Genomic DNA, 24,421 nt, shown 5'->3' with positions numbered 1-24,421 from the left:
TTTTTGAGTGGTATCTTTTTGTGTCTGGTCCAAATTTCTTAGAGCTAATGTCATGCACTCTGGATAGTTGTTTTGGTGGAGGGTTTCTCTTAACCTGTCCATCTCTCTTTATATGCACTGCTGTTACTACATATTGCTTTTTCTGTGTGTTGTAGGCAACAGATGATTCCTTTCTTTACATTATATGGATGGTGGGAATTGAAGTTTAGGTACTGTCCAGTGAAACTTGTGAAAATCACACTAAAGATGAGAACAGTAGTCCAATGAATAACCAATCCTCATCTTAAAAATTCAGAAACGTTGTAAGGTGCTTATGTCAACGGATCATTAAATCTAAGGAAGATAACCAGCATAGACATAGCAAAAATAAGCATATTTTGCAAAATATAATTTGGGACGCCGAAAAAAATCAGAACAATGAAAGAATGTTATAAAAAAAAAAAAAAAAAAATGATTACACGATTACTGTAGAAAACTTCCGGAAATTGCTGAAACAGTTTACGAAAAGGAAACAAGTTAGCGAAATTAATCAACAAACTTAAAATATAAATTTTGAAGTATTTAAACCGTCAATGTAAATTTTTTTAAAAAAAGGAAAATAAATTTTTTTTAAAAATGACAGTTTAAATACTTCAAAGTCTCCTTAAAAAAAAAGTTTTGTTATTTTCCTTTATTATAACAAGTTTATTTAATTTTTGTTTTTGATTAATTATTATCATTTCAAACAAGTTTATTTAATTTTTTGTTGTGGATTAATTAGCATCATTACATTGTAACAGTTCACTTTTGTTTTGTGTACGTTAATTAATAAGTTTATTATGTTACTTAACATTGTTATATTTTAAGTTCATTCAAAAAAAAAAAAAATAATAAAAAAATATTTATGGACTGTTTTTTTTTTAATATATTTATGAACTGTTTTCTTTGTTTAATATTATTTATCACCCAATAATATGTTTATTATTTTAATGAAAAAAAAAAAGAAGCAGTTCATAAATATATATATAAAAAAAAAAAAACAGTTCATAAATATTTTAAAACAAAATCTCGTTGGAAAAAAAATAGTTCAGTAATATATTTTTATAATGGTTTATTTTTATGTTTGATATAAAAAAAAAAAAAAAAAAAAAGAACATGCCAACACCTTTGATCTTTGATTAAAAAAAACAGTTCATAAACATTTTCATTATAAATGTTATAATTTTGTTATAAAAAAGTTCAAATAAAGACTGGTTGAATAAAACTTCCACTTTTCTATTAGCTTAAAAAAAGCTACATTATGTACAGCGTTGGTCATCTGTACGTTAAAATTTGTCTGAACATTTCCACTGAATGGCTTTGTAAACAAAGTGTGACTTAATGAAAGCCTAATGTCAAAATAATGTTTTTAACTCTGCGATGCCAAAAACATTTTATTGTATTTTTCTAAAAATTATAAAAAAATCAAATATTTAATAACGTAATATATTTTTATAATTCTAAAAACAGATTCAAACCATTGTAAAAAAAATCATTTATGCAAAATACAATCAAGTATTACATATTTCTGTAAAGTATTAAATGTTGGCAAATTACTTATTTATACTAAAACAGGAAGTCCCGTATCGTAAACAGAACATTTTTATATCAATTCTAGGTTTTCACCTGACACCGGTCCTGGTGAACTCCGATCCGATCGAATACACTTCTTTTCTGCTTTTTTTTATTTGTAATTTTAAAGCCTACATTATTGTTTTTAATATTATAAACTTTGAAACATTAAATAAAATAGTTGAAACAGGAGTTTTTGTGTGAAAGAAAAAGTAGTTGAGTCTTTATTCTCATACAATTCGAATGTTTTGTTTAATAAAAATTACAATATTTTAGCAATTTGCATCGCATTGTTCTCTTATTATCTTTTATTTTATTTTTATGGTGAAATTTACATTTGTCCGTAAAGGCCAAATTTAATAGTTAACAAAATTATTTTTTGCTAACAATGTTGTTAAGTCACGTTGGCATTAGTGCCCGAAATTAATGTCGTGGAAAGTGAGCAATTGAACCCGGCAAAAATGTTAAAACAACAAATCAAGCCATTTTTTTTTTTTTTTTTGCTATTGACGTGAAAGTTCAATGTTTTATTGTTGAAGCACACCAAGAAAGAAATTTTAATCAAGAAAGTAAATGTGAGGGGGAAAGGCTAAAGAACTAAAGTTATCACGTGACCAATGATTAATTCCTTTAGAATAAAATAACCAGTTCATTACAAAGAAAACCAAATAATTTATTAAATAAAAATGTTGTAGAATGTTATAATTAAAAAATGATATATAAAACATGTATGCATCCGATGAAAATTCAGATAGTCTTACCCATCCTCTTGATATAATATCTCTCTCTTTCTCTCTCTACACCATTCCTCTTCCTGAAGGTGATGAGAAGGGAAAGGAATTCCAGGAAACAATTTTGATGGGAACCTGAGCCACATGCGACAAAAACCATTAAAATCATTCTTGATCCTAACTAGCATTGAGATGGATGTAAAAAGAGCTGCATCTTGCTAATCAGCTAAGGACTGAATCCACAGCAGATCAAATACAAGACCACCATGCGTCCTAATTAATTCAATGGAAATGACTGCAATGGAAAATAACAAAGCAGTCTACAGATTTTCTTTTGTAGCAGAAAACGGCAGACCTCTGAAAACCTACGCTATGGTTACAAGCCAAAATACATATAAGTGTATATGTATAAATGGAGACGACTGCAATGGAAAAGAGTGACACAAATGTATATGATTAATGATAGATTACAAAGTTACAGGATGAAATTGAATACATATGCTAGCATCATAAAGAACAGATCTTCCACCTTCTACATTGCACATGGATGCAAAAAGATGTTATTCTATTGCACAGAGATGCAAAGAACTGATCTTTTGTCATACTACAATGAAATATTAGCCAAAGAAAGCTGGCAGAAATATTTACCAGAGAGGAGCGATGCTCATCCTATTGGAAGAGATGTGAAGATTTGATGATATACTTGGACTGTATTGTTTTGCATAGAATTCTTGGAAAACTTTGGGAATTGGAAATATTACTTCTTTTGGAAATTTTATTTAATCTGCATATTGCAGGTATCAACCAGCTAAGTACTTTCTATTTTTCTTGCCCCACCCCCAGTGGGCAGTCAAATTAAGTTTATATGACAGTCATGTTTAAATCTTTTTCTTATTTTTGGATTTGTGTACCTCTTTCTCATAATATTAGCATAGAGAAAAAAATAAATTTTCTTTTTATGTGCCCCCCTCCCCCTCTCTCAGCCCATTAAGCATTGTATGCAGATTCTTTTTGGGAGATTGAATCCTCTACTGTAATAAAATTGGTTGTTACATATGTCACTTTTGCCATACGTCTGCTCTACTTGGTTATTTCATGAGGATGGCTGATCAGAACCACAGACAATGTGCTGCAAAGGTATCATAACTCTTACAGTCGACACATCTTTATTTTCCTTTTTTCTTTTTATCATTAATATGTTGCAGGCAATGTAAAAATTGACATGCATTAGAGTCACAGAGTCTGCACAAGGAACTTTGTTCAAGCAAAGTTACTCTCAACTCGTAACAATATATTTTTTTTTGTGAAAATAACTCAAGATGAGAACAGTAGTCCAAAGAATTCAAACAATATTGAATTGAAATAAAGTGTTTTGATCTCACCATACTGTGAGAAATGAGCCCAACTTTTGTATTTATTTAGAAAAGAAAGATTTAAATAATTTCAAAATAGAAAAGAAAAAATGTTAACTTACCTTCCAACCGCAAATCCTCATCAACAGACAATTTCTTTCCTGGTTTGTTGGACTCACACTTTGGTGCTTCGGAGGGGGAAGAGATTTTTACAACTTGCTCATTTATATTATGGCTTAAGAGTTGCTGATTCGTAGTGTGATGCACATACTTTTCTGAGGCAGATGATGGTAAAAGAGAATCGACAATTGGTTTCATGCCTTCCGTTTTCAGTTCACGTGTACATTTATTCATGACTTGATCAGCATAAGCATATTTGGCCTTTTCATTTGCTACATTGGATATTTTATCTTGGGAAGGAACTTTTAAAAATGGTTGCTCAGATTTTTCCAAGTTTGATACTGTGTGTTGCATGATATTAACAGCCAACATAGATGCTGCTTTTCTTGTTGGCTCACAAGAAGTCACAGAAATTGATTTAGAGCGACTTTCTCTGACATTCTTGATAACATTATCAATGCTAAACATTCCTTGCCAAGAAGTTCTGAAGTTAGGCACTGTTGACAATCTTTCGTGTTTGTGAATGTTATCTAATTGGTTAGCAACAGGGGCAACAATTAACTGATTGACCTCATCACCAACCCTTGCAACGGTCTCCTTTTCTTTCAAGCTTGAATTTTCCCTACTCACATCAGCTGGAAGTGTTGTTTTCTCCACAAATTTATTATCTAAAGACTCATGATCACAATGCAAGCTTATTGGTTCTTGTTTTTCAACAATTGATTTTGTTGAGGCAACACCACCAGTAGATAACTGACCCTCATTAACAGCACACCGTTTAGGGCTGAAGGTGGCTTCATTCATCTCGACCGATTTGTTTGAATTCTGATCCACTTGTTGACCATTAAGATACTTTTCATCAAGGCTAAAAGATTTGATGCTTCCGGATGTATTTGAACTTATATACAAATATTTATTACTTTCACAACTTTTTTCTGGTTCAGCAGTAAGGCTTATTCTTGCAAGAGTATTGTTCTCCAAGAGTTGTTCATTGGCAGAAGCGACAAGCATTTTTGTAACCGTTTTAATCAAATCCTTATTAACGGTTTTGTCATCAGAACAGTCATCAGAATTGACAAAAGACTTTAAAATACCAGAACTGTTTGCACTTATATCTAAACATTTATTTGTTGTTGACTGAGGATCGGCATTAGATGAACTTATGTCTTCCTTCTCTGAAGAGGGTTTGTCATCTATAGGAAAGGAAGAAATTCTCTTTTCACTCATTTTTCTTAAACCCTTGTCTACCGGTTCACTTTCAATATGATTTTTATTTGACAGTATCTCCAATGCCGCAGATCTGTTCAAACAATTCTGTGATTTTGAGTTGATATCCAATGAATTTTCGGTTGCCCTTGAAACTGGATTGACTGGAAAATTTGAGTTTTTGTCCAATTCCTTAGTTAAGCTTTCCTCATCTTTACAAACAATAAAAGAGCTTGATTGTTTTTCCAAAGGATTTTGTATGTTTTCCTTAATAGATTCAGACTTTAACTTCGGCTCGTTAAATGATTTTACAATTCCAGAAGTATTCATGCTTATATACAACTGTTTTACAGACTTCAACTCATCATGATTAGAGCTTGCAGTTGTCTCTTGTGAATGAGCATCACAAACAAGATTTGAGTTGGCTTTTGTGAAACTATTTCTCTCAGTTTCAGTTTCAGAAACTGACATTTTCTGAGATGGTTTCTCTTGATAAACTGTAGTGGACTCTATGCCGAATTTGTTTGTGCCATTTTCAAGTACAATTTTCTCATTAAATGATTCCTCAGAGGTTAGGTTTCGAACTTCCTCAGTTTCATAAAAACTAACCCTTTTGACACCAGATTTCCTCTTCATTATAATATCAGTGAAACTTGCATTATTTTCGCATTGGTTTTTGATTGAGAACCAATGTTGAACATCTGTAGAATCAGATTGTTGGCCGTGTAAATCAACTTGATTATTAGAACACAACTTTTTCATTGGTGGATCATCTTCATCCAATGGACACAATTTATTTTTGGGCTCTTCTTCCGGGCACTTGAAACTGACCCTTTTCCGAGTTTTCTTAACAGGTTTAGTTGTTGAGCTAGTGTTTACAACATCTGAAATCTGATTTGTTTTTTTCGTTGATAATTCCATAAAACTTCTTTCAGTTAGACCCCCAGAACCTTCCTTCGTCATAACAATTTGTTTGTCATCTTCTAAATTACGAGCACAATTTCCTTGCAGCTTTTGAGTATCTTTCTGATTTATTCCTAAGATATTTATCTCGGGACTCTTTGATTTTATCTCTTCAATCTGCATTTCATCAGTGTTATAAGATAGCATAAAGGGAACAACATTCTCTTTTCCGTCGTCATTTGGCAATACTTTTTTGGTGCAGGTGGGATACCTTGAAATGTTGGCTGCAGGTGATAAATTAAGTTCCATATTTGTCACAAGATTACCATCACATGACTTTGATTCTAAATTAGTTTTCATTTTGTTTTCGTTACTAACAATCTCACATTTAGGTTTTGATGTCCTGTCCAGAAATGAACTAGTGCTCTTACTTGTACCCAGTTTCATTTTTATGTCCACAATCGTATCTTTTGGCTCATTAAAGATCTTGGTCTGATCTTCATGACTGGTCAGTTTCTGTTTCATATCATCTTCATCCTTAAGTTCAATTCTGGAGCAATCAGATAAAAGCTTGCCATGACATTTTGTAAGTTCTATGTCAGCATCCGACATATCATCCAAACCAAAATAAACAGTTCTCTCACCACTTTTAGGAGAGGTGTTTTTTTTTGGGATAGAAGTTTCTTTCGGTACACAAAAGTTGCCTGGTGTCATAAGATTACCAGTACATGCAGTCAATTCCATGTTGGCATTCGTATCATCCATATTTGTAAAACAGCGAGTCGCATTCAATGGCGATTCCTGTTTAAGATCGGCAAGATTCTCTAATTTGAAAGAATCCGAAAATAGTTTGCTATTACACATAGTGAAATCCATTCCAGCTGCTTGATCAGAGTGGAAATTAAAATGAATCGTTGTATCAATCGGTTCGCAAGATTGATTATGATGAGACTTGTCCAAGACTGGAGATATTCCATCGCTTGTTTCCATGGCGTCATCAGGAAAAGTTTCCTCTTGGAGTAGATTTTCAAGAAACATTTTGGTACTCACTGACGGCCGACAGGCAACTGTCATATCCGGAGATAAACTTGGAGAGTTCTTTAATTTCTGGATTAATTGCTGGAAAAATATTTTATTGTCCAACTTTTGAGGTGTGTTGTCTAAATCTGGAGAGCAGTACATTGATTGATTAGCTGGACTAACATTTGCAGGACTTAAACTGTTTGGGCTTGAAAAAAAAATTGATATTTGTTTTAGCATTCGCTGAAAAATTATGCATCATGTCTCTTTAAAAAGAAAGATAAAATATAATTAGTGTAGGGACATTTAATTGGAATTAGGAATCAGAAAGATAAGAATTTTCTGGAGTATTGGAATTGGTATTGGAATAATTTGAACTTAATTCCTCATTCTAAAATGATAACAAAAAAAAACAAAAAAATTTAATTAAAACTTAGTTTTGCATTGCTGGTACTAATGATAAAATGAGTTATTTTTAAACTTCCAGTAAAATTTAAATCCATACATACTAATAATATCAAAACTATGATGCCAATTTGTTACATGGAAGGACTGTCCCTTATCATGTAAGTAAGAAGACATACTAAATAAGTGAAAATAATATTAGGATAAGGTTAGAATCAAACCCAGTAGGCAAGTGTTAAAAGTAATAATGGAAAATGGAATGTTAGAAATTAAGTCTATTGTTAATTCTATTAGAAATAGTTAAATATTGTTTATGTCAGAAAAAGAATTGATTGTCCATTCTTTTAGAAATCTGAATATTAAATATGTCAGTTAAAAGAATGGACAATGCAACTTAAAAATGTATTGTTTAAAAAATATGTAGAATTAGAATTGAGGATTCTTTTGTTTGCCGAAAGTGTGTTTGGACAAACATATGTAAAACCATGAGAAAATTAGACACGTTTGAAAACACACTTCTGACGTCATAAACAAAGGAGATTTATCAATATAGGAATCGAAGGGTTCGAAGAGAGGAGGCAGTTGGTCAATCAGTTGGGAAGTCAACAGTTGGTCAGTGAATGAGTTAGAGTCAGTTGGAGAGGAGAGCCCCTTAGAAGTGAAGGGAGAAAAAATAGACCATGTAAATCAAAGTTTGAATTCCTGACACCATTGATCGGCCAACAGATGAATAAAGAAATCACCATTAATGTTTGTAACTGTGTTGTCTCGTGTCGTAATCCTTACAACAAAAAGGTAAATGTGTTTTATAATCATCTATAACAAACTTTGTGTAAACACTTCCAAGTTATGTGCCCTCCCCTCCATCATAAGTGAAGTATCTTCTCTCCTCTGTGCTAAGAACTTGCATCATATCTTTTTTTTATTTTTTTTACATGGTAGTCACCACTTATCAAGGCCTGGAAGACACTTGGGGATAAGGGTTATTATGTGTACAGTAATCAATGGGATAATATTGTAGTAATGGTTAGTAATGGAGATTTGATAAAGTGCCTTACTTAAGAGGGCGGTTTATCATGAGTTTGTTTATGTTGAACTTGAAGACATCCAAGTTGTAGTCAGGTGGGAAACAGGCAAACAAAAGAGAGTTCCACAAGTGTGCACTTCTAAGAAAGAAGCTTTGTTCATGGAATCTACGTTTTGATTTAGGCACAGATAAAGTCTGTATTAATATTAAGTCCAAGAATTATCACAGTCATTGTCATGATGTAATATATGTAAATGTCTCTCCCTCATCATCACTATCGTTATGTCTGTATTATGAGTCCCCGCTATATATATAAAAAAAAAAAAAAAAAATGAAATGAAACATGGGCTTTTATCGAGTTCTTCAGCAATGGCAAATCTCACAAGATAAACTAATCATTAAAAAGTTGTTAATCAAACTTGTTTTCAAAATGTAACAAAATTTTGAAACTTAAATAAAATAATCTCTATACATAATAAAATAGAAATATTTTTCCTCCCTTTACAAAATGCAAAAATAGTTTTGCAAATGCTGAATCCACACATGAATCAAAAGTGGTCACACTACATGCCAGTGATGTTTTCCTGCTAGTATCATTCAAATTCATTGCTACATTATTTCTAAAGAGAGTAACTATTCAAAACAACTCATAGCAAACCGTGGTAGGAGGAGAACTTACCCACTTAATATTTTCTACTCCTATCCCAGTTAGGACCGGAGCAAATATTTCATAGTCTATGCTTACAATGAATCACCGTAATTATGTTGTTTTGTCATTATGTACTTTTACCTTAATTGCTGCAAAAATAATGAATGGCCCCTTTCTAATTCACTTCTGATTAAAATGACAATTTCATTAGCTACTCAGACATAAAAAAACCTTTATTCCAGAATTCGTATTTAGTGGGTAATAAATTCATTTACAAGAAACATGACTGCCATTTAAGCATTTCCATATACTCTTGTTCTTACATTTAGGGATGCCAGACAAAACCAAATTTTTGATGCCAACTTCTTTGAGAAAAAAGGCCAATTTACAAACTTACAGCTACTAAACTTCTAACTGACCAACAATATGGATTTAGACAAACCCATTCTACAACAGATATCCTAACTGTAATCTCTGAATGTATATACCATACACTGGACAAAGCAGTTGAGGGTAGAGCAGTAGCCCTCGATATATCTAAGACTTTTGACAGGATTTGGTATGATGGTCTTCGCAAGAAAATCAGGTCTTACGGTATCACTGGACGAATACTTACATAATTAAATCTTTTTTAAATAAGAGAAGAATCCAAGTTGTCCTCAACAGTCATATATCTAAACGATATGATATAAATGCAGGTATACCTGAGGAGTCTATCCTTGGATCTTTATTATTTCTAATATTCATAAATGATGTCCCTGATAAAATTGATTCTGAGATGGGTATATTTGCTGATGACACCATGCTCTATAACAGACACGAGGGGAAAACAAATGAACACATATCTAAGGAAATGGCAAAAACACTAGAGGAAGACTTCCAATCCGTAGTGGAATGGGGACAAAAATGGATGGTCACATTCCATATTGCCAAAACTAAGCTTGTTTCCTTCAATAGTTACAAGAAACCTTCTCAACCATTAATACCTATGACTAAAGATATATGACCTGAAAATACTTCTTTCAAACTCTTCAGCTTAACATTCACAGGGAACATGAGCTGTAACAGATACACTGAGAGCATTGCCAAGGCTGCTGCATAGAAGGTGGGCTCTTTCTACTGTCCTAGAAAGCTACTTGCAGCTGAAAGTATCCTGTATCTCTACAAGGCCATCATTCACCTACGTAGGGAGTACTGTTATCACATTTGGGCTGGTGCATCTGCCACTAGTCTCTCGCTCCTGAATAGGGTTCAAAAGAGAGTCATTAACCTGATAGATCCTAAACTGTTATCAAAGCTTCAACTTCTGTCCCATCAACGAAATGTTGCATCCCTCTGCATGTTCTACAAGTATTTTAATAATGAATGCTCTGACAAACTACAAGCCCTTATACCTCTTCGACGTAAATACCTCTGACAAACTCGACAAGCAGCAAAATCACAGCCCTACAGATCTCTAGATGTAAGAAAGTCTTCTACTCTAATAGTTTATTCTCCAGAACTGCTAGATTTTGGAACTCCCTTCCGGATTCCTGCTTTTTTTTTTTTTTTTTTTACAAGGTGGTCACCACTTATCAAGGCCTGGAAGCCACTCAGGGATAAGGGTTATTGTAAGTACAGTACGTTAGTGTGGATATTTGATAAAGTGTCTACTTAAGGGGGCGGTTCATCAGGAATTTGTTTACGTTGAACTTGAAGACACCCAAGTTGTAGTCAGGTGGGAAACACGCAGACGTAACAGAGTTCCACAGGCGTGCACTTCTAAGAAAGAAGCTTTGTTCATGGAATCTACGTTTTTATTTAGGCATAGATAAAGAGTGGGGAAAGTTTTTGACAGTGGATTCAGCTAGATGGGTGTTTTTCGTAAAAGATTGGCGAGGGGAGACCAGAGATTGGAGTTCAGATGAGCACCTGCCATGGAAATAACGATAAAACAAAGATAGGCTTGCAACATCTCTTCTGTGCGAGAGAGGTTGCAGGGAAGAGAAAAGGGCATCCCCCACCAAGCCACGAAGTCTATTTTGTACTCTGTCAAGGCAGGATAGGCTGTTTTTAGCAGCTCCTGCCCAGATATGGCAGCAGTATTCTGTATTTGGATGCACTTGGCTTTTATATAGATAGAGAATTGCATCAGTAGTGAGATATCTTCTGGAGCGGTAGAAGGATCCCATTATCTTCCCAGCGACCTTGGCAACAGACTTGATGTACATGTCCCATTTCAGATCAGGAGTGAAGGTCAAGCCCAGAAGCTAGTCAAAACATGGGGCTTCTCCTAGATGAGAGCCATCCATTTCAATTGATGCCAGATAGGGGATCAGAGCGTTGATGATGTAAAGATAGGACTTTGGTTTTTGATGTATTAAAAGGTAACCAGCCATGTCTTCCCCCACTGATTCACTCGTTCGAGATCAGAGGAGAGAGAATCAGAGAGAGCTTTGTCATTTACAGCCTTTGATGGGTTGCCGTAGATGGTCGTGTCATCAGCATAGATGTCAACGAATGATTTAAGTATGTGTTTAGGGAGATCATTGATGTAGATCAGGAAGAGAGTTGGGCCCAGGATCGACCCTTGAGGGACTCCAGCATTAATACTGCAGGCCTCTGATTTTTGTCCATCAACCACTACTCTTATGAGCCTATCAGAGAGAAATGATTTAATGATAGAGAGAATATTTCCAGTTATACCGTAGCTGGAGATCTTGTGAAGTAGGCCTTTATGCCATACCTTGTGGAAGGCCTTTGATATGTTAAGAGCAATTGCCCTGGAAAGGAAGCCTTTGTCAAGAGATTCACTAATCCTATGAGATATCACCGTTAGCACATCTGCGGTAGATATTGCAGAACGGAAAACATATTGCGTGTCACTAAGAAGGTTATTTCTGCTGAGGTGGTTGACTATTTTTCTATTTATCATAGATTCCAGCAACTTACTCATGACACACAGGAGACTTATTGGTCTGTACTGAGAGGGAGATGACATACCACCTGAGTTCTTAAATACAGGGCTTGCTCAACTGTACTGATATATAGAAGTTCAAGTGTAATATGAACAGACATCTCACTGCTCAACTCCCTACATAGTATTCCTGCAACTTATGTCTCCGATAGTAGTTCCCTACATCAAAGTGGCACTGTGCTTTGTTTGGGGTGAAAATGGAATTAAAAAAACTCCGGCCACACTTTTACAAACAAATAAAGCCAAATGTAACATTTTTATTAATATATATATATATATATATATATATATATAAATAAAGAGTTATATGTGGTAAAAAACAAGGATAAAGTGCTCAATATGTTAGTAGAACCAAATATGTTTTTAATTATTACGATCACAAGTGTATTAACTTAATTTATTACAAATTGTTTCAATAGCCAGGATAAAAACTATCCGTCCATATCGTCAGATTATTCAAGTTAAAGTAAAAGTAAAAAGGAAAAATATGTTTTTCTGTGATTACATATAGATATTAAAAACAAAGAGAATGGAAGTAAGAGAGAGAAAGGGGAGAAGGGAAAAGGGGGAAAAGAAAAGTTTGTCAGCACAAAAAATCTTGAAGAAAACGAATTTACTCAATTTTCAGCCAAGGTTATTTCTGGCAATTATATTTTTAGCTTCATACCTAAAGATATTTGCAAAAAATAAACTTTTCTTTTTTTTTCTCAAATATTCTCTCTTAAGCCAGAAAGTAAACAAAAAGGTAAATTTTTACATTAAGTCCACCTCCAAAATTTTCTTTAAAATCACAAAATAGGTTTTCAACTATGCTGAATAAGAAAATCTTATTTAAATTTTGCAGAGACAAATAGTTTTTGAGATAAAGATCTTTATTATGCACTGTAATTTACTGGCCTCCATGTTTGTACGCATGCGCCAACTCACCGTTCATATTTGAAAAGTCAACTTTTATAGGCTAACAACGAATATCAGTTAAATTAGGAGCAAATATTTTTTCACCCCACTCCGAATAAAGTATTTATTCTGAAAGCTGTTCTTAACAAGAAATTACTAAAGAAGTGAGAAAAATCGTAATTGTTCTGTTGCAAGTAGATTTGTTTCCATTAGGTGACAGTGTCGATTGCGGAGAAGTAGATTTTTTTTATCGCACGTGCGTACAAACATGGCAACCGGTGAATTGCAGGCATAATACAGTATTTATATCTCAAAAACTACTTGTCTTTGCAAAATTTAAATGAGATTTTCTTATTCAGTATGGTCAAAAACCTATAAAAGTTGTCATTTTAAAGAAAATTGTGGAGGTGAAGCTAATATAAAAAAAATACCAAACAAAATAAATAGAAATACAACTATTTATATACATTGAAATTCTTAAAGACAAACACTGTTTCCCAATCCAGTGTGCCACTTCCGGGAGAACTGGATTTTCCCCACATCTAAAACAGACCTTGTGTCTCTTCCCTTTACCAATAAATAACTATTATTATTATATTATTATTATTATTGATGCTTGACAATATTTAACTATTAAAATTATACGAAATTGAGTTTCATTTTGGCAAAACCTGAAAAGAAGCTTTGTCAAAAATAAACTCTCGAATTTTATAAACTTGAAAGAAAAAGACACACAAAAAGCAAAACACTTGCTATAAACCCAGTCGATTGCCTGTGTCGAAGTTGCTGTAATCATCATCAACAGCAATCAGTCATACATTAATCATACATATTTAGTAAAACCCACCAGTTAAAAATAATAATTTTTTTTAAGTTTCAAAGTTCATTATTATAAAAACATTTACATAAATGGTTTATTTATATTGGAAATTATGTTAAGTGTCTTTAATTTTTTTTTAATTTTTTTTTTTATTACATTTTCACCCCAAACAAGGCAAATTGCCACTTTGGTGTAGGGGGCTACTATCAGGGGCAACAACTACTGGGGTACTATGTAGGGATTTGGGCAGCAAGGTGTCGGTTCACGTTACACTTGAACTTCTGCACGTCAGTACTGTTGGGGAAGCAAGGACCTGGAATGGAATTCCAGAGTCTAGCGGTTCTGGGGAAGAAACTATTGGAGTAAAAAGGTCTTTTACATCTAGGGATCTCTACAGTGTGGGGGTGGGATTTAGCAGCCTGTCGGGTTTGTCGAGGGTGCTCACGTCGTGGGGGCACAAGTGATTGCAGTTCGTCAGAGCATTCACCACTAAAATACTTGTAGAAAAGGCAGAGGGATGCAACATTTCGTCGATGGGACAGAGGCTGAAGCTTAGATGCCAGTTCAGGGCCTATCAGGTTTGCGACTCTCTTTTGAACCTTGTCAACGAGCGAGAGACTAGTAGCAGATGCACCAGCCCAGATGTGGCAGCAATACTCCATACATGGGCGAATGGTGGCCTTATAGAGGTACAGAATACTTTCGGGTGTTAGTAGTTTTCTAGCACGGTAGAGAGAGCCCACCTTTCTTGCAGCGGCCCTGGCAATGCCTTCAATGTAATTGTTCCAACTCATGTTTCCTGTGAACGTTAGGCCAAGGAGTTTGAAAGATGGACTCTCAGATAAAGAGTCGTTGGCCATTGCTATGGGTGGTAGAGAGGGTTTCTTGTAATTATTGAATGAAACTAGTTTAGTCTTGGCAGCATTGAACGCGGCCAACCACTTTTGTCCCCATTCCACTACAGATTGGAGGTCTTCCTCTAGTGTTTCTGCCATTTCTTTAGAAATGTGTTCATTCGTCTTCCTGTCGTGTCTGCCATAGAGTGTAGTGTCATCAGCATATATACCCATCTCAGAGGCAATGTTGTCGGGGAGGTCATTTATGAATATCAGGAACAATAGAGGTCCAAGGATAGAACCCTGGGGCACCCCCGCATTTATATCATATTGTTTAGATGTACGACCGTCGAGGACAACCTGGATTTTTCTCTTATCTAAGAAGGATTTAATTATGTTAAGTATTCTACCAGTGATACCGTATGATCTGATTTTACTGAGGAGACCCTCATGCCATACCCTGTCAAAAGCCTAAGATATATCTAGAGCTACCGCTCTGCCCTCCCCCGCTTTGTCCAGTGAATGGTATATACGTATAATGTTCCTGTTATTACTACTGCTATCATCATCATAATTCTTTTTCCACCCAGACATGGGTACCAATACAGCTTCGCGAGTTTTGTTTTTGGGTCATTCCACAGCAGCATTTTCATTGATTTTTTTTTTGGGGGGGGGGGGGGGAAATATACATTTTCTTATAATTATTTAATTACTAACAGGGGTCTAAGTTCATAACTTAATGACTATTTCCTAAAAATAAAAAATTACTTAAATCTAGAAGGATCTCTGCTTTATTGCAATAGTTTCAGGATTAATTCAAATATTTTTCCATAAAAATTTTTTTTATTCATTACTTTCCTTTATGGGAAGAGGGAATTATGCATTTTTTTTTTTTTTTTTTTTTTTTTTACATGGAGTTCACCACTTATCAAGGCCCAATGGCCACTTGGGGATAAGGGTTATTGTGTGTACAATAATCAAAGGGATAGTGTAGCAATAGTATTGGAGAATTGGTAAGGTGTCATTACTTGGGGGGGGTCATCAGAAATTTGTTTGTGTTGGACTTGAAGACATCCAGGTTGAAGTCGGGAGGGAAACAGGCAAGCGGAACAGCATTCCACAGGCGTGCAATTCTAAGAAAGAAGCTTTGTTCATGGAATCTACGTTTTGATTTAGGCACAGATAAGGAGTGGGGAAAATTATTGACGGTGGTTTCAGCTAGTCGGGTGTTTTTTGAAAAAGATTGGCGAGGGGGGACCAGAGAATGGAGCTCAGACGAGCACTTGCCATGGAAATAACGATAGAACAACGACAGGCTCGCTACGTCTCTTCTGTGGGAAAGAGGTTGCAGGGTAGAGAAAAGGGCATCCCCCACTTAGCCATGAAGTCTATTTTGTACTCTGTCAAGGCAGGATAGGCCGTTTTTAGCAGCTCCCGCCCAGATGTGGCAGCAGTACTCCATCTTTGGACGTACTTGGCTCTAATATAGATAGAGAATTGCATCATTAGTGAGATATCTTCTGGAGCGGTAGAAGGATCCCACCATTTTCCCAGCGGCCTTGGCCACAGACTTGATGTACGTGTTCCATTTAAGATCAGGAGTAAAGGTTAAACCCAGAAGCTTATCAAAACATGAGGCCTCCCCTAGACGAGAGACATCCATTTCAATTGATGCCAGAGGGGGATCATAGCGTTTATGATGTAGAGATAGGAGCTGGGTCTTAGATGCATTAAAGGAAACCAGCCACCTCTTTCCCCACTGTACCACGCGCTCAAGATCAGGAGAGAGAATCAGAGAGAACATAATCATTTACAGCCTTTGATGTGTTGCCATAGATGGTCGTGTCATCAGCATAGATGTCAACGAAAGATTTTAGTATGTGTTTTGGGAGATCATTGATGTAGATCAGGAAGAGAGTTGGGCCCAGTATGGAGCCCTGAGGGACTCCAGCATTAATACTGCAGGCCTCTGATTTCTGCCCATCAACCACTACTCTTATGAGCCTATCTGAGAGAAATGAATTAATGATCGAGAAAACATTTCCAGTTATACCGTAGCTGGAAATCTTGTGTAGTAGGCCTTTATGCCAAACCTTATCAAAGGCCTTGGATATGTCGAGAGCAATTTCCCTAGAAATGAAGCCTTTGTCGAGAGATTCACTAATCCTATGAGATATAACCGTTAGCACATCTGCTGTAGATCTAGCAGAACGGAAACTATATTGTGTGTCGCTAAGGTTATTTCTGCTGAGGTGGTTGACTATTTCTCTATTTATTGTGGATTCCAGCAACTTACTCATGACACACAGGAGACTTATTGGTCTGTACTGAGAGGGGGATGACTTATCACCTGAATTCTTAAATACAGTGCATACTGATGAGGTTTTTCAGGGTGTTGGGAAGTACTTCTCCTTAAGGCAATGCTTAAACAGTTTCGTAAGTATGGGGGCAAGTTCTGGTTGTAATTTTTTTAACACTATAATTGGAATACCATCAGGACCAGTTGCTTTACTGGAGTCAAGGTTCTTGATTAGCTTGGCGACCTCACGTACAGATATTTGTATGTTGCATAGCGTGTTGTCTATTATAGGAGGGAATATGGGGAGTTGATGGCCTTTGTCGCACAGGGTAGAATTTGCCACAAAGTTTTTGGCAAATAGTTTGGCCTTGTCGGATGCTGTCGAGATGACCTCTGGTCTATTGATAATGGTTGGGATAGAACGCACGTTTCTGTTCAGGATCCTATTTGCTATTTGCCAGAACTGGTGGGAACCAAGCCGCTGCTCAGCTACTTTGGATTTAACGGATTGAGCATATAGTTTTCTTGCATTTTTTATTACTCTTTTACAGTGGTTGCTGGCGGTCCTGAAAGCAACTTTAGTTTCAGTGCATCTATTACGTTGGTAGCTATGGAAAAAATGATTTCTGTGTGCGATGGCAGCAGCACATTCAGGGGAGAACCATGGCTGGCTGTTAGGTTTTTGTTGGAATTTTTAGATGGTATGAATTGGTCTATGCCTACAAGTAACCATTCGGTCAGGTCTGATACTATAGAGGACACTTCCTTTTTAAACATGGTATGGAAAGGTAGATCAGATATGAATGTACAGAAGCTATCCCAGTCTGCCATAGAGTATCGGTATACAGTACGGTGGAGAGGTACGTCTGTAGATTTATTATATTTCATTTTTATCTTAACTGATACGACGCAGTGGTCGGAGCATCCCAGAGGAGATAGAACGGAACATGAGCTATGCTCATGGGAAGTGGATAGAAAAAGGTCTAGAAGGCTTGCGTACTGACCAGTAGTATTGGGCACACGGGTGGGCTCGCGGACAATCTGAGTGAGGTCATAGGTAATGGCAAAATCATGACAGAACCTCCCCTCATCATCAGTCTTATTTGGGTGGGTCAGCCATTCCACATTATGGACATTGAAGTCACCGCAAATGTGAATGTTAGCCGAGGGATGAGCAGACAGGATGTGGTCAATTTTCTCTGATATACTCTTAAAGACAGTAATTCTGCTGTTGTGGGGGCGATAGAGGGCAAATATAAATGACGTGGTGTAAGCAAGTGCAACCTGGAAGCACATATAAGGTAGATTAGGGTCTTCTCTGGAGATATCCCCGCTACATGGGAAGCCATCTTTAATGTAGGCACATATTCTATGCCCGTGGCGATCTTGTGGGTCAGATTTAGATGTTAAGTTAGAGTATCCGTTAATTATAAACTCATCTAGGGAGGTGGCTGGCCCTATTCAAGTTCCGCTTAGAAAGAATATGTCAGGTTTTGTCTCCTATAATTGGGTTTCAACCTCTGGAAGGTTAGAACGTAGACTCCTGATGTTGGAGAAGGAGACATGGTTGTAGAGGTCTACGTAGGAGGATGGGGTTCTAGGTTCATTCGTGTTTTCTTTTTTGAGATTTTTCATGTTGAGGATTTTGGGGTTTGTGGAACAGGTCAGCATACTTGGTTAGAGCAGAACAGAGAGGGAAACTAAGAGAGGAAAGACGGGGAATTTTTTTTTTTTGTGGCACATAAGGTAAAGCCGTAACAATTACCCACTAGTATGGCATCGAGAGGACCCACCAGAGACTACTGCATGGTCCAGAATCCATTCACCAAATGGCAATACAGCAGCCCCAGTACTTTGCACCTGCTGATAGGACAGCCTCCTTAGTGGTTATTCCAAGGTTCGGGTCCCTGATTATCAGGCGGTTAATGTCAGCCCAGATGAAAACGTTCACCTCCAGCACCATTACTAGTGACATGGCCGCAAGGATAGACAGAGACAGAAAATTCCCGACATCTCAGACTACTGTTCACGAAGTACTACCAACCTGGGAAGCAGCTTTTTCTTCACCTTTTGTCAGAAACATCACCTATTAGAAATGAGGACTGAGGGACAAAAAAGGAGAAGCGAGAGTTACTGGAGCTGCCGATAACACATCCACTGCATTATCTACTCTCCATTTAAAAAAAAAAAAAAAAAAAAAAATGGTAAGAGGGACTTATTTATATCTACTTAGTAAAGTCCTTTGCCCATTCCCAGTTTAGAATAGAATTTGAAGATAGTCTCCCCTCCCATATTAATCCGTGGAAGTTTTTTTTTTTTTTTTTTGCTTTAGGTACCTCGCAATAGAACCTTCGAGATTAAACTTATAATTACATTTCAATAATGCAACTTGTGAGGTCAGCTTATGTTTTTAGATTGGGGGCATCTTATTTAAAGGCTGGTTTAGGCTAATACCAGGCATATTTAACAAAAAAAAAAAGTTTAAAACATGAGTAATAAAATATGATAAGTAATATTAAGGTGTTTCAACTTTTAGTAAGACTGCAATAAGAGAACAAATATAAATAAATAAAAAAAAATATATATTTTAATACACAAATATTAAATATGCATATTTTTTTGCCATTATGCACATTTATTTAACGTTAACTAACATGCTTTTCAATATTTCTTTTTATTAGTATAGGGGGGGCATCAATTCTTCACTTATCGACCATTTCATAAAATAAAACAAAATAGCTGAATCTATAATAATGCACTAACTAACCATAGTTTAATATGTTTTAGGGGAGTCTTTTAATGAATTTGTTCTGGTTTTATATCATTTTTCCACTGGGCAATGCCAGTACACAGTCGTATTTGAATAGTTGTCATATGAAGAAGCAGCAAAAATTAAAAAACCCTCCAAGCTCTAACCTCTGTTCCATTGCCACATTAGGGCAGGTCGATTTTGGAACCCCGGTGAGGCAATGGTGATGATAGTTGGGGTTTGACATAGAAAAGACCTACACAAAATATTTTTCTCAAAATTGTTATCTTTGCTTGAGGAAATGACTTTAAAAGTTGAAAAACTGAATTGATTACAAGTTTTTCGGTGAATTGTCAAAAACGTCCAGTCATCAAAACAATCCGTACTGTTAAGAAAATAGAATCATTATTTAGGATTATTTTTAAACTACATTTTTAAATAAAATAAGTGAGGATAATGCATTAATAAAATAAATATTAAGTGTAAAGGCAAAATTATGTTTTTTAAATAATAACCAAAGTTCGCTTTTTCATTTCAGGAACATTTTTTGGGTGGAAACATTTTAGATTTCACCGTCGCAAAACATGCTCGTTATTGATATTAAAAATTACTGTTTGTTTATTATTTAATTTGAAAACATTATGATTTAGGCTTAATTATTTCGAAAGGAAAAACAAAAAAGACTTGTTTAAAATATATATTATATTTCAAGTGTCTGCAGTGAATTTAAACATATTTGTTTTATCTTTTTTAATTTGTTTTTCTATTAGGTTGACACAAAAACGATGTCATTTTTTGACGTTCAAATGAACGTCAAAAGCATTATTTTTGCACCAACCTAATATTTCACATCAAATTCTATTTGAAATTTTTATTAAAATATGGTAATACTCCAGTTTTATATTAAAACAAAAAAAAAAAAATAGTCCATACAATTTTATTCTACACATTCTTTATGAAACATAACCATGTAAATTCTCAAGTTTTTCTACTTAATAAAAATACTTTGCAGAAAATTAGTGTCAAATTTTAATTTCTTTTATTTTTAGGGAGTAATTGTTTTTAAGCCTTGTTTTTCTTCTAAAATTATAGTTTTAAAATCAGATAGCCCACAAAGATTAATACAAGTAAATAAGGAAACCCCTTTAAAGGTTTTTCGTTATGTGTGCATTATTGTGCTAAAATAACTTTGTTATTTAGAAAGCCATTCTTAATATGGGAAGGAGGTTGTATTGTAACTATTCTGTACTTTCACCTAAAAATTTAATAAACAAAAATTTCATAAAAATTAAAATTTAACTTGAAAATACTATTAAAAATAGCATAGTAACATAGATGCACAAGCACTGGTTTTTAAACACTAAACACTGGCACAGCTACAGCAAGAATGAATATCTTTATGGATAAATTCATGTTATCGAAGGCGGAGCTAAACTCTGCTAAAAGTGTCTAAACTAAACACTATTATGCCTCTGATTTGGTTTGATCCTCTTTCTTCAATACATCTAATTCAACTCTATAAAGTTTTTCATTATTTCTAATAACTAGCACTTATTTTTTTACGTATGAAACTGGAAGATAGCCTATTACAGTTTCCTTCAGTTATCATCCATTTATTTATTTTACTTTTCAGATTAGAATGTCAGTAAAAGCACAGCGTTCAGCTTTAACCGGTGGTTCACAAAATTTGCTGGTCCACCTTGTCATTTGGATGAAATAGCATCCCGGACTTCACAACAAGTCATCCAGTTTAGTTATTTCCTCGAAAACAGTTATCCCCATTTAAAAAATAGTGAGATTTCTAAGTTAATTGCCAAGGAAATAATTAGTATTCGGCAACCAGTCAATCCACAATTGCCCTTGTTAAGGTAACATTATATAGGACAGAAGGTCAATATATTTTGCTATAAGAGGGCCAAACAGAAATCTCTTGTAGCAATCAAAGTGAAAAGAATGAAGGAACACCTATACAGACTGTTTGATATATCTTCTTGTAGCTGTAAACTTTCTGTGATGACTTTGCAGTAAAGTGCAAGACAGAAAATTGTCAAACAAGGCACATAATCTGCACTTGTCCTCCTAACAAGGAGGTAAAATTAATTCTATAGATTCACCTGCAATTATGTTCCTTTTTTGTGGAAAATAAAATAATATATTGGTATTTATTATGTAGTCTGGCTCTATTATTAAACATGCAAATTTTCCAATTTTCAGGTTCCACTAGAAGAACTGCCATTTACAGCAATTTTTAAATTAATTGATGGAACAACAAAAAGCCTAACAACATTTACTGGTCCTTTGGGGAAACTTTGTATCAATAATTATCAAGATTTGCCTCAAGTAGAATTCTAAAAAATTAGTGTCCTTCCCGATCATCATTATCTGATAGCAGAAGAAACAAATAAATGGACAAATTTATCATCAAAATTAGTTGGTTTGAGATCAAAACTGACAATATTTTTTTTTAACCAACAACAGTATATTTTAATATGATTCAGAGAACAAAACAGTTAACTGAAATCCAAATGACTGTTTTAAACAGTTCAAGATTTAGTGCTTTTGCACTACTTCTGGAAAATATAATATCGATGATAAACTCAGATGAATTGGATGTGAGAGAAGAGGGCATTCAAACGATTTTGTCCGTTAGGTAAATAAATATTTATTCATTAAATTTTATTAGTTTTCTTAATTTACCCAAACAATAGTTAGTTTTATTCATATTATATCACAAAAATATAAAAAAATAAGCATTTTCAAATAATTTTGTTTTTTTTGGTGTTGTTTTTTCCAAAAATAGTGAACAACTAAAAAAAGAAGAAAAAAATTACTGCTATCAATGTTGCAGCCACACACTGGTCAAATTTGATTGATTTTTCTCCAAAAGTTGTATATGGGCAGGAAGCAAGACATAGACACATTATTACAGAGTCATCGTGCCAGCAAATTAGACCTTCATTTTCCTCAAAAGGAAATTATAAAGAACAAATTAGTTCTATTATAAGTTTATATTATTGCCTCTAATAAAAAATTAAAATATATGGTTCTGTAACTTGTATCAAGTTTTTATATTGTGTAATACATCTCCACATATCTTTTTGAATTGTGAAATTTAAAAGACTTAGTTGCTAATTAGCTTTTTTTACAATTTTTGTTTAATCAATGCAGTAAAAGTTGAGATATTTTGCTAGGTGTGATTCATAATTAAAATTATAATTCATGTATTTATTTTTCTTTCAATGTATTTCATATAAATATATCAATTTTAATTGAATATTTTATAAAAAATAGTGAAATTTCAAAGTCAGTGTTGTGAAAAGTACAATGAAAATGAAGGATTTTTCAGCATTTTTCTAAACGATTTTTTAAATTAAATGCTCAATTTTCTGTTCAAGATAGGAATCTAATTTTTGGTATATGTTCTTATCATATCAAATCCCAACTATCATCACCAGTGCCATGTTGATTTTCTGAAAAAAGTTGCAAATCGACCTGCCCTATTGCTGCATCCCTGTGTTTGTTTTACAAGTACTTTAATTGAATGTGCTCTGATGAACTTGTAGCACTTGTGCCCCCTTGACATACATACCCCCCAACTAGCCTGACATTCAATGCTGAGGTCTTTACATGCCGGAAAGCCTTCTACTTTAATAGTTTCTTTCCTTGGACTGCTAGGCTTTGGAATTCCCTCCCTGTACTAATATACTACTGCACATTTATCATCGCTTGTTCAGAGTTCAAGGGTTGGACAGTCAAATGGCTTCTCTCCACTTGATTCAATCCATTGCCATTGCTAATGTTTCAGGTTCTGCTTGATGTTATCACTCTTCCTAGATTGACTTCTTGGACAACCTTCAGAGTTAATGATTTTTATTGGCCACTTGTTGTTGGACTTTGAATGTAATGTAAACAGACATCTTGCTGCTCAACTCAACAGTCTCCTGTTAAACATGATTCCAAATAGTAGCCCCTTATGTTCCAAGTGGCAATATGTTTTGTCTGGAGTGAAAAAAGAGTAAAAAGTGAAACATAAATAAAAATTTCTTCTATATTAAACATGAATATTGTCTTCGATTTGATCCTGGTGAAATATACTTACATTTCCTCGGATTGATATACACTGCAATTCAATATAGCTGCTTCTTCATTGCTATTGTCTTCAGGGTCTGATATGTTCTGCAAATAAGATAAATACAACACAGATATTTTAGTTTGCCTTTTGGTATTTTACATATACAGTAGTGTATAATTTGAAGACAAACATTTCTTTTATAAATAAACTAGCAGGGATACCCAGCTCTGCTCGGGATAAAATAATGAGAAAAATGAAGTTGCTTTTGAACAAACCTATTATAGAAAAATATCGATTAGAGATTAGGCAACTCTTGCTTCAACATGAATTTCAATAATGTGTTTCTTTACCCTCTCACTACCAACACCATAATTTCAAGAGAAATAATGTCATATCCAGAAAATGACCCAGCAAAAATTTCAAAATTAATACATAAAGTTACAGTTATCGATCAGACAACACTTGCTTCACAAAAAATTCAACATTACTGGGTTTCTTTCCCCACCATCGGCACTATGATTTTAAGAAAAATTATGTCAGTGTTGGAAGATGTCTCAGTAGGATTTTTAAAGTAATACATAAATACATTAACACGGTTAGTGATTAGCCAACACTTGCTACAGTATAAAATTCCACATTACCGTGTTTATTTTCTTTCCCCAATACTAATACCAAAATTTATTGAAAAAAGATGTAATTTTCAGAAGATTACTCAGCAGATTTTGAAATAAATGCATAAATACATTGAGAAGTTTAGTGATAAGGCAACTCTTGCTTCACTATAAAATT

The 24,421-nt window shown here is 34.6% G+C and overlaps 1 protein-coding gene across 2 annotated transcripts in view; it reads right to left on the bottom strand.

The window, feature by feature from the left end:
- The window catches only part of LOC145285774 (uncharacterized), a 186,299-nt gene that overhangs the window by 50,722 nt on the left and 111,156 nt on the right, over positions 1 to 24,421 (bottom strand). For both annotated transcript variants that reach the window (XM_080134123.1, XM_080134122.1), the window contains exons 10-11: positions 23,660 to 23,736; positions 3,796 to 7,130 (exon numbers count right to left, since the gene is read on the bottom strand). In XM_080134123.1, the coding sequence (XP_079990249.1) occupies positions 3,796 to 7,130; positions 23,660 to 23,736 (3,412 nt within the window). The remainder of the gene's footprint in view (positions 1 to 3,795; positions 7,131 to 23,659; positions 23,737 to 24,421) is intronic.

Source organism: Euprymna scolopes, chromosome 10, assembly GCF_053919585.1.
Source record: "Euprymna scolopes isolate OS-2025 chromosome 10, ASM5391958v1, whole genome shotgun sequence".
NCBI lineage: Eukaryota > Metazoa > Mollusca > Cephalopoda > Sepiida > Sepiolidae > Euprymna > Euprymna scolopes.
Note: the sequence above shows the minus strand (reverse complement) of the source record. Positions and strands in the feature narration are given on the sequence as shown.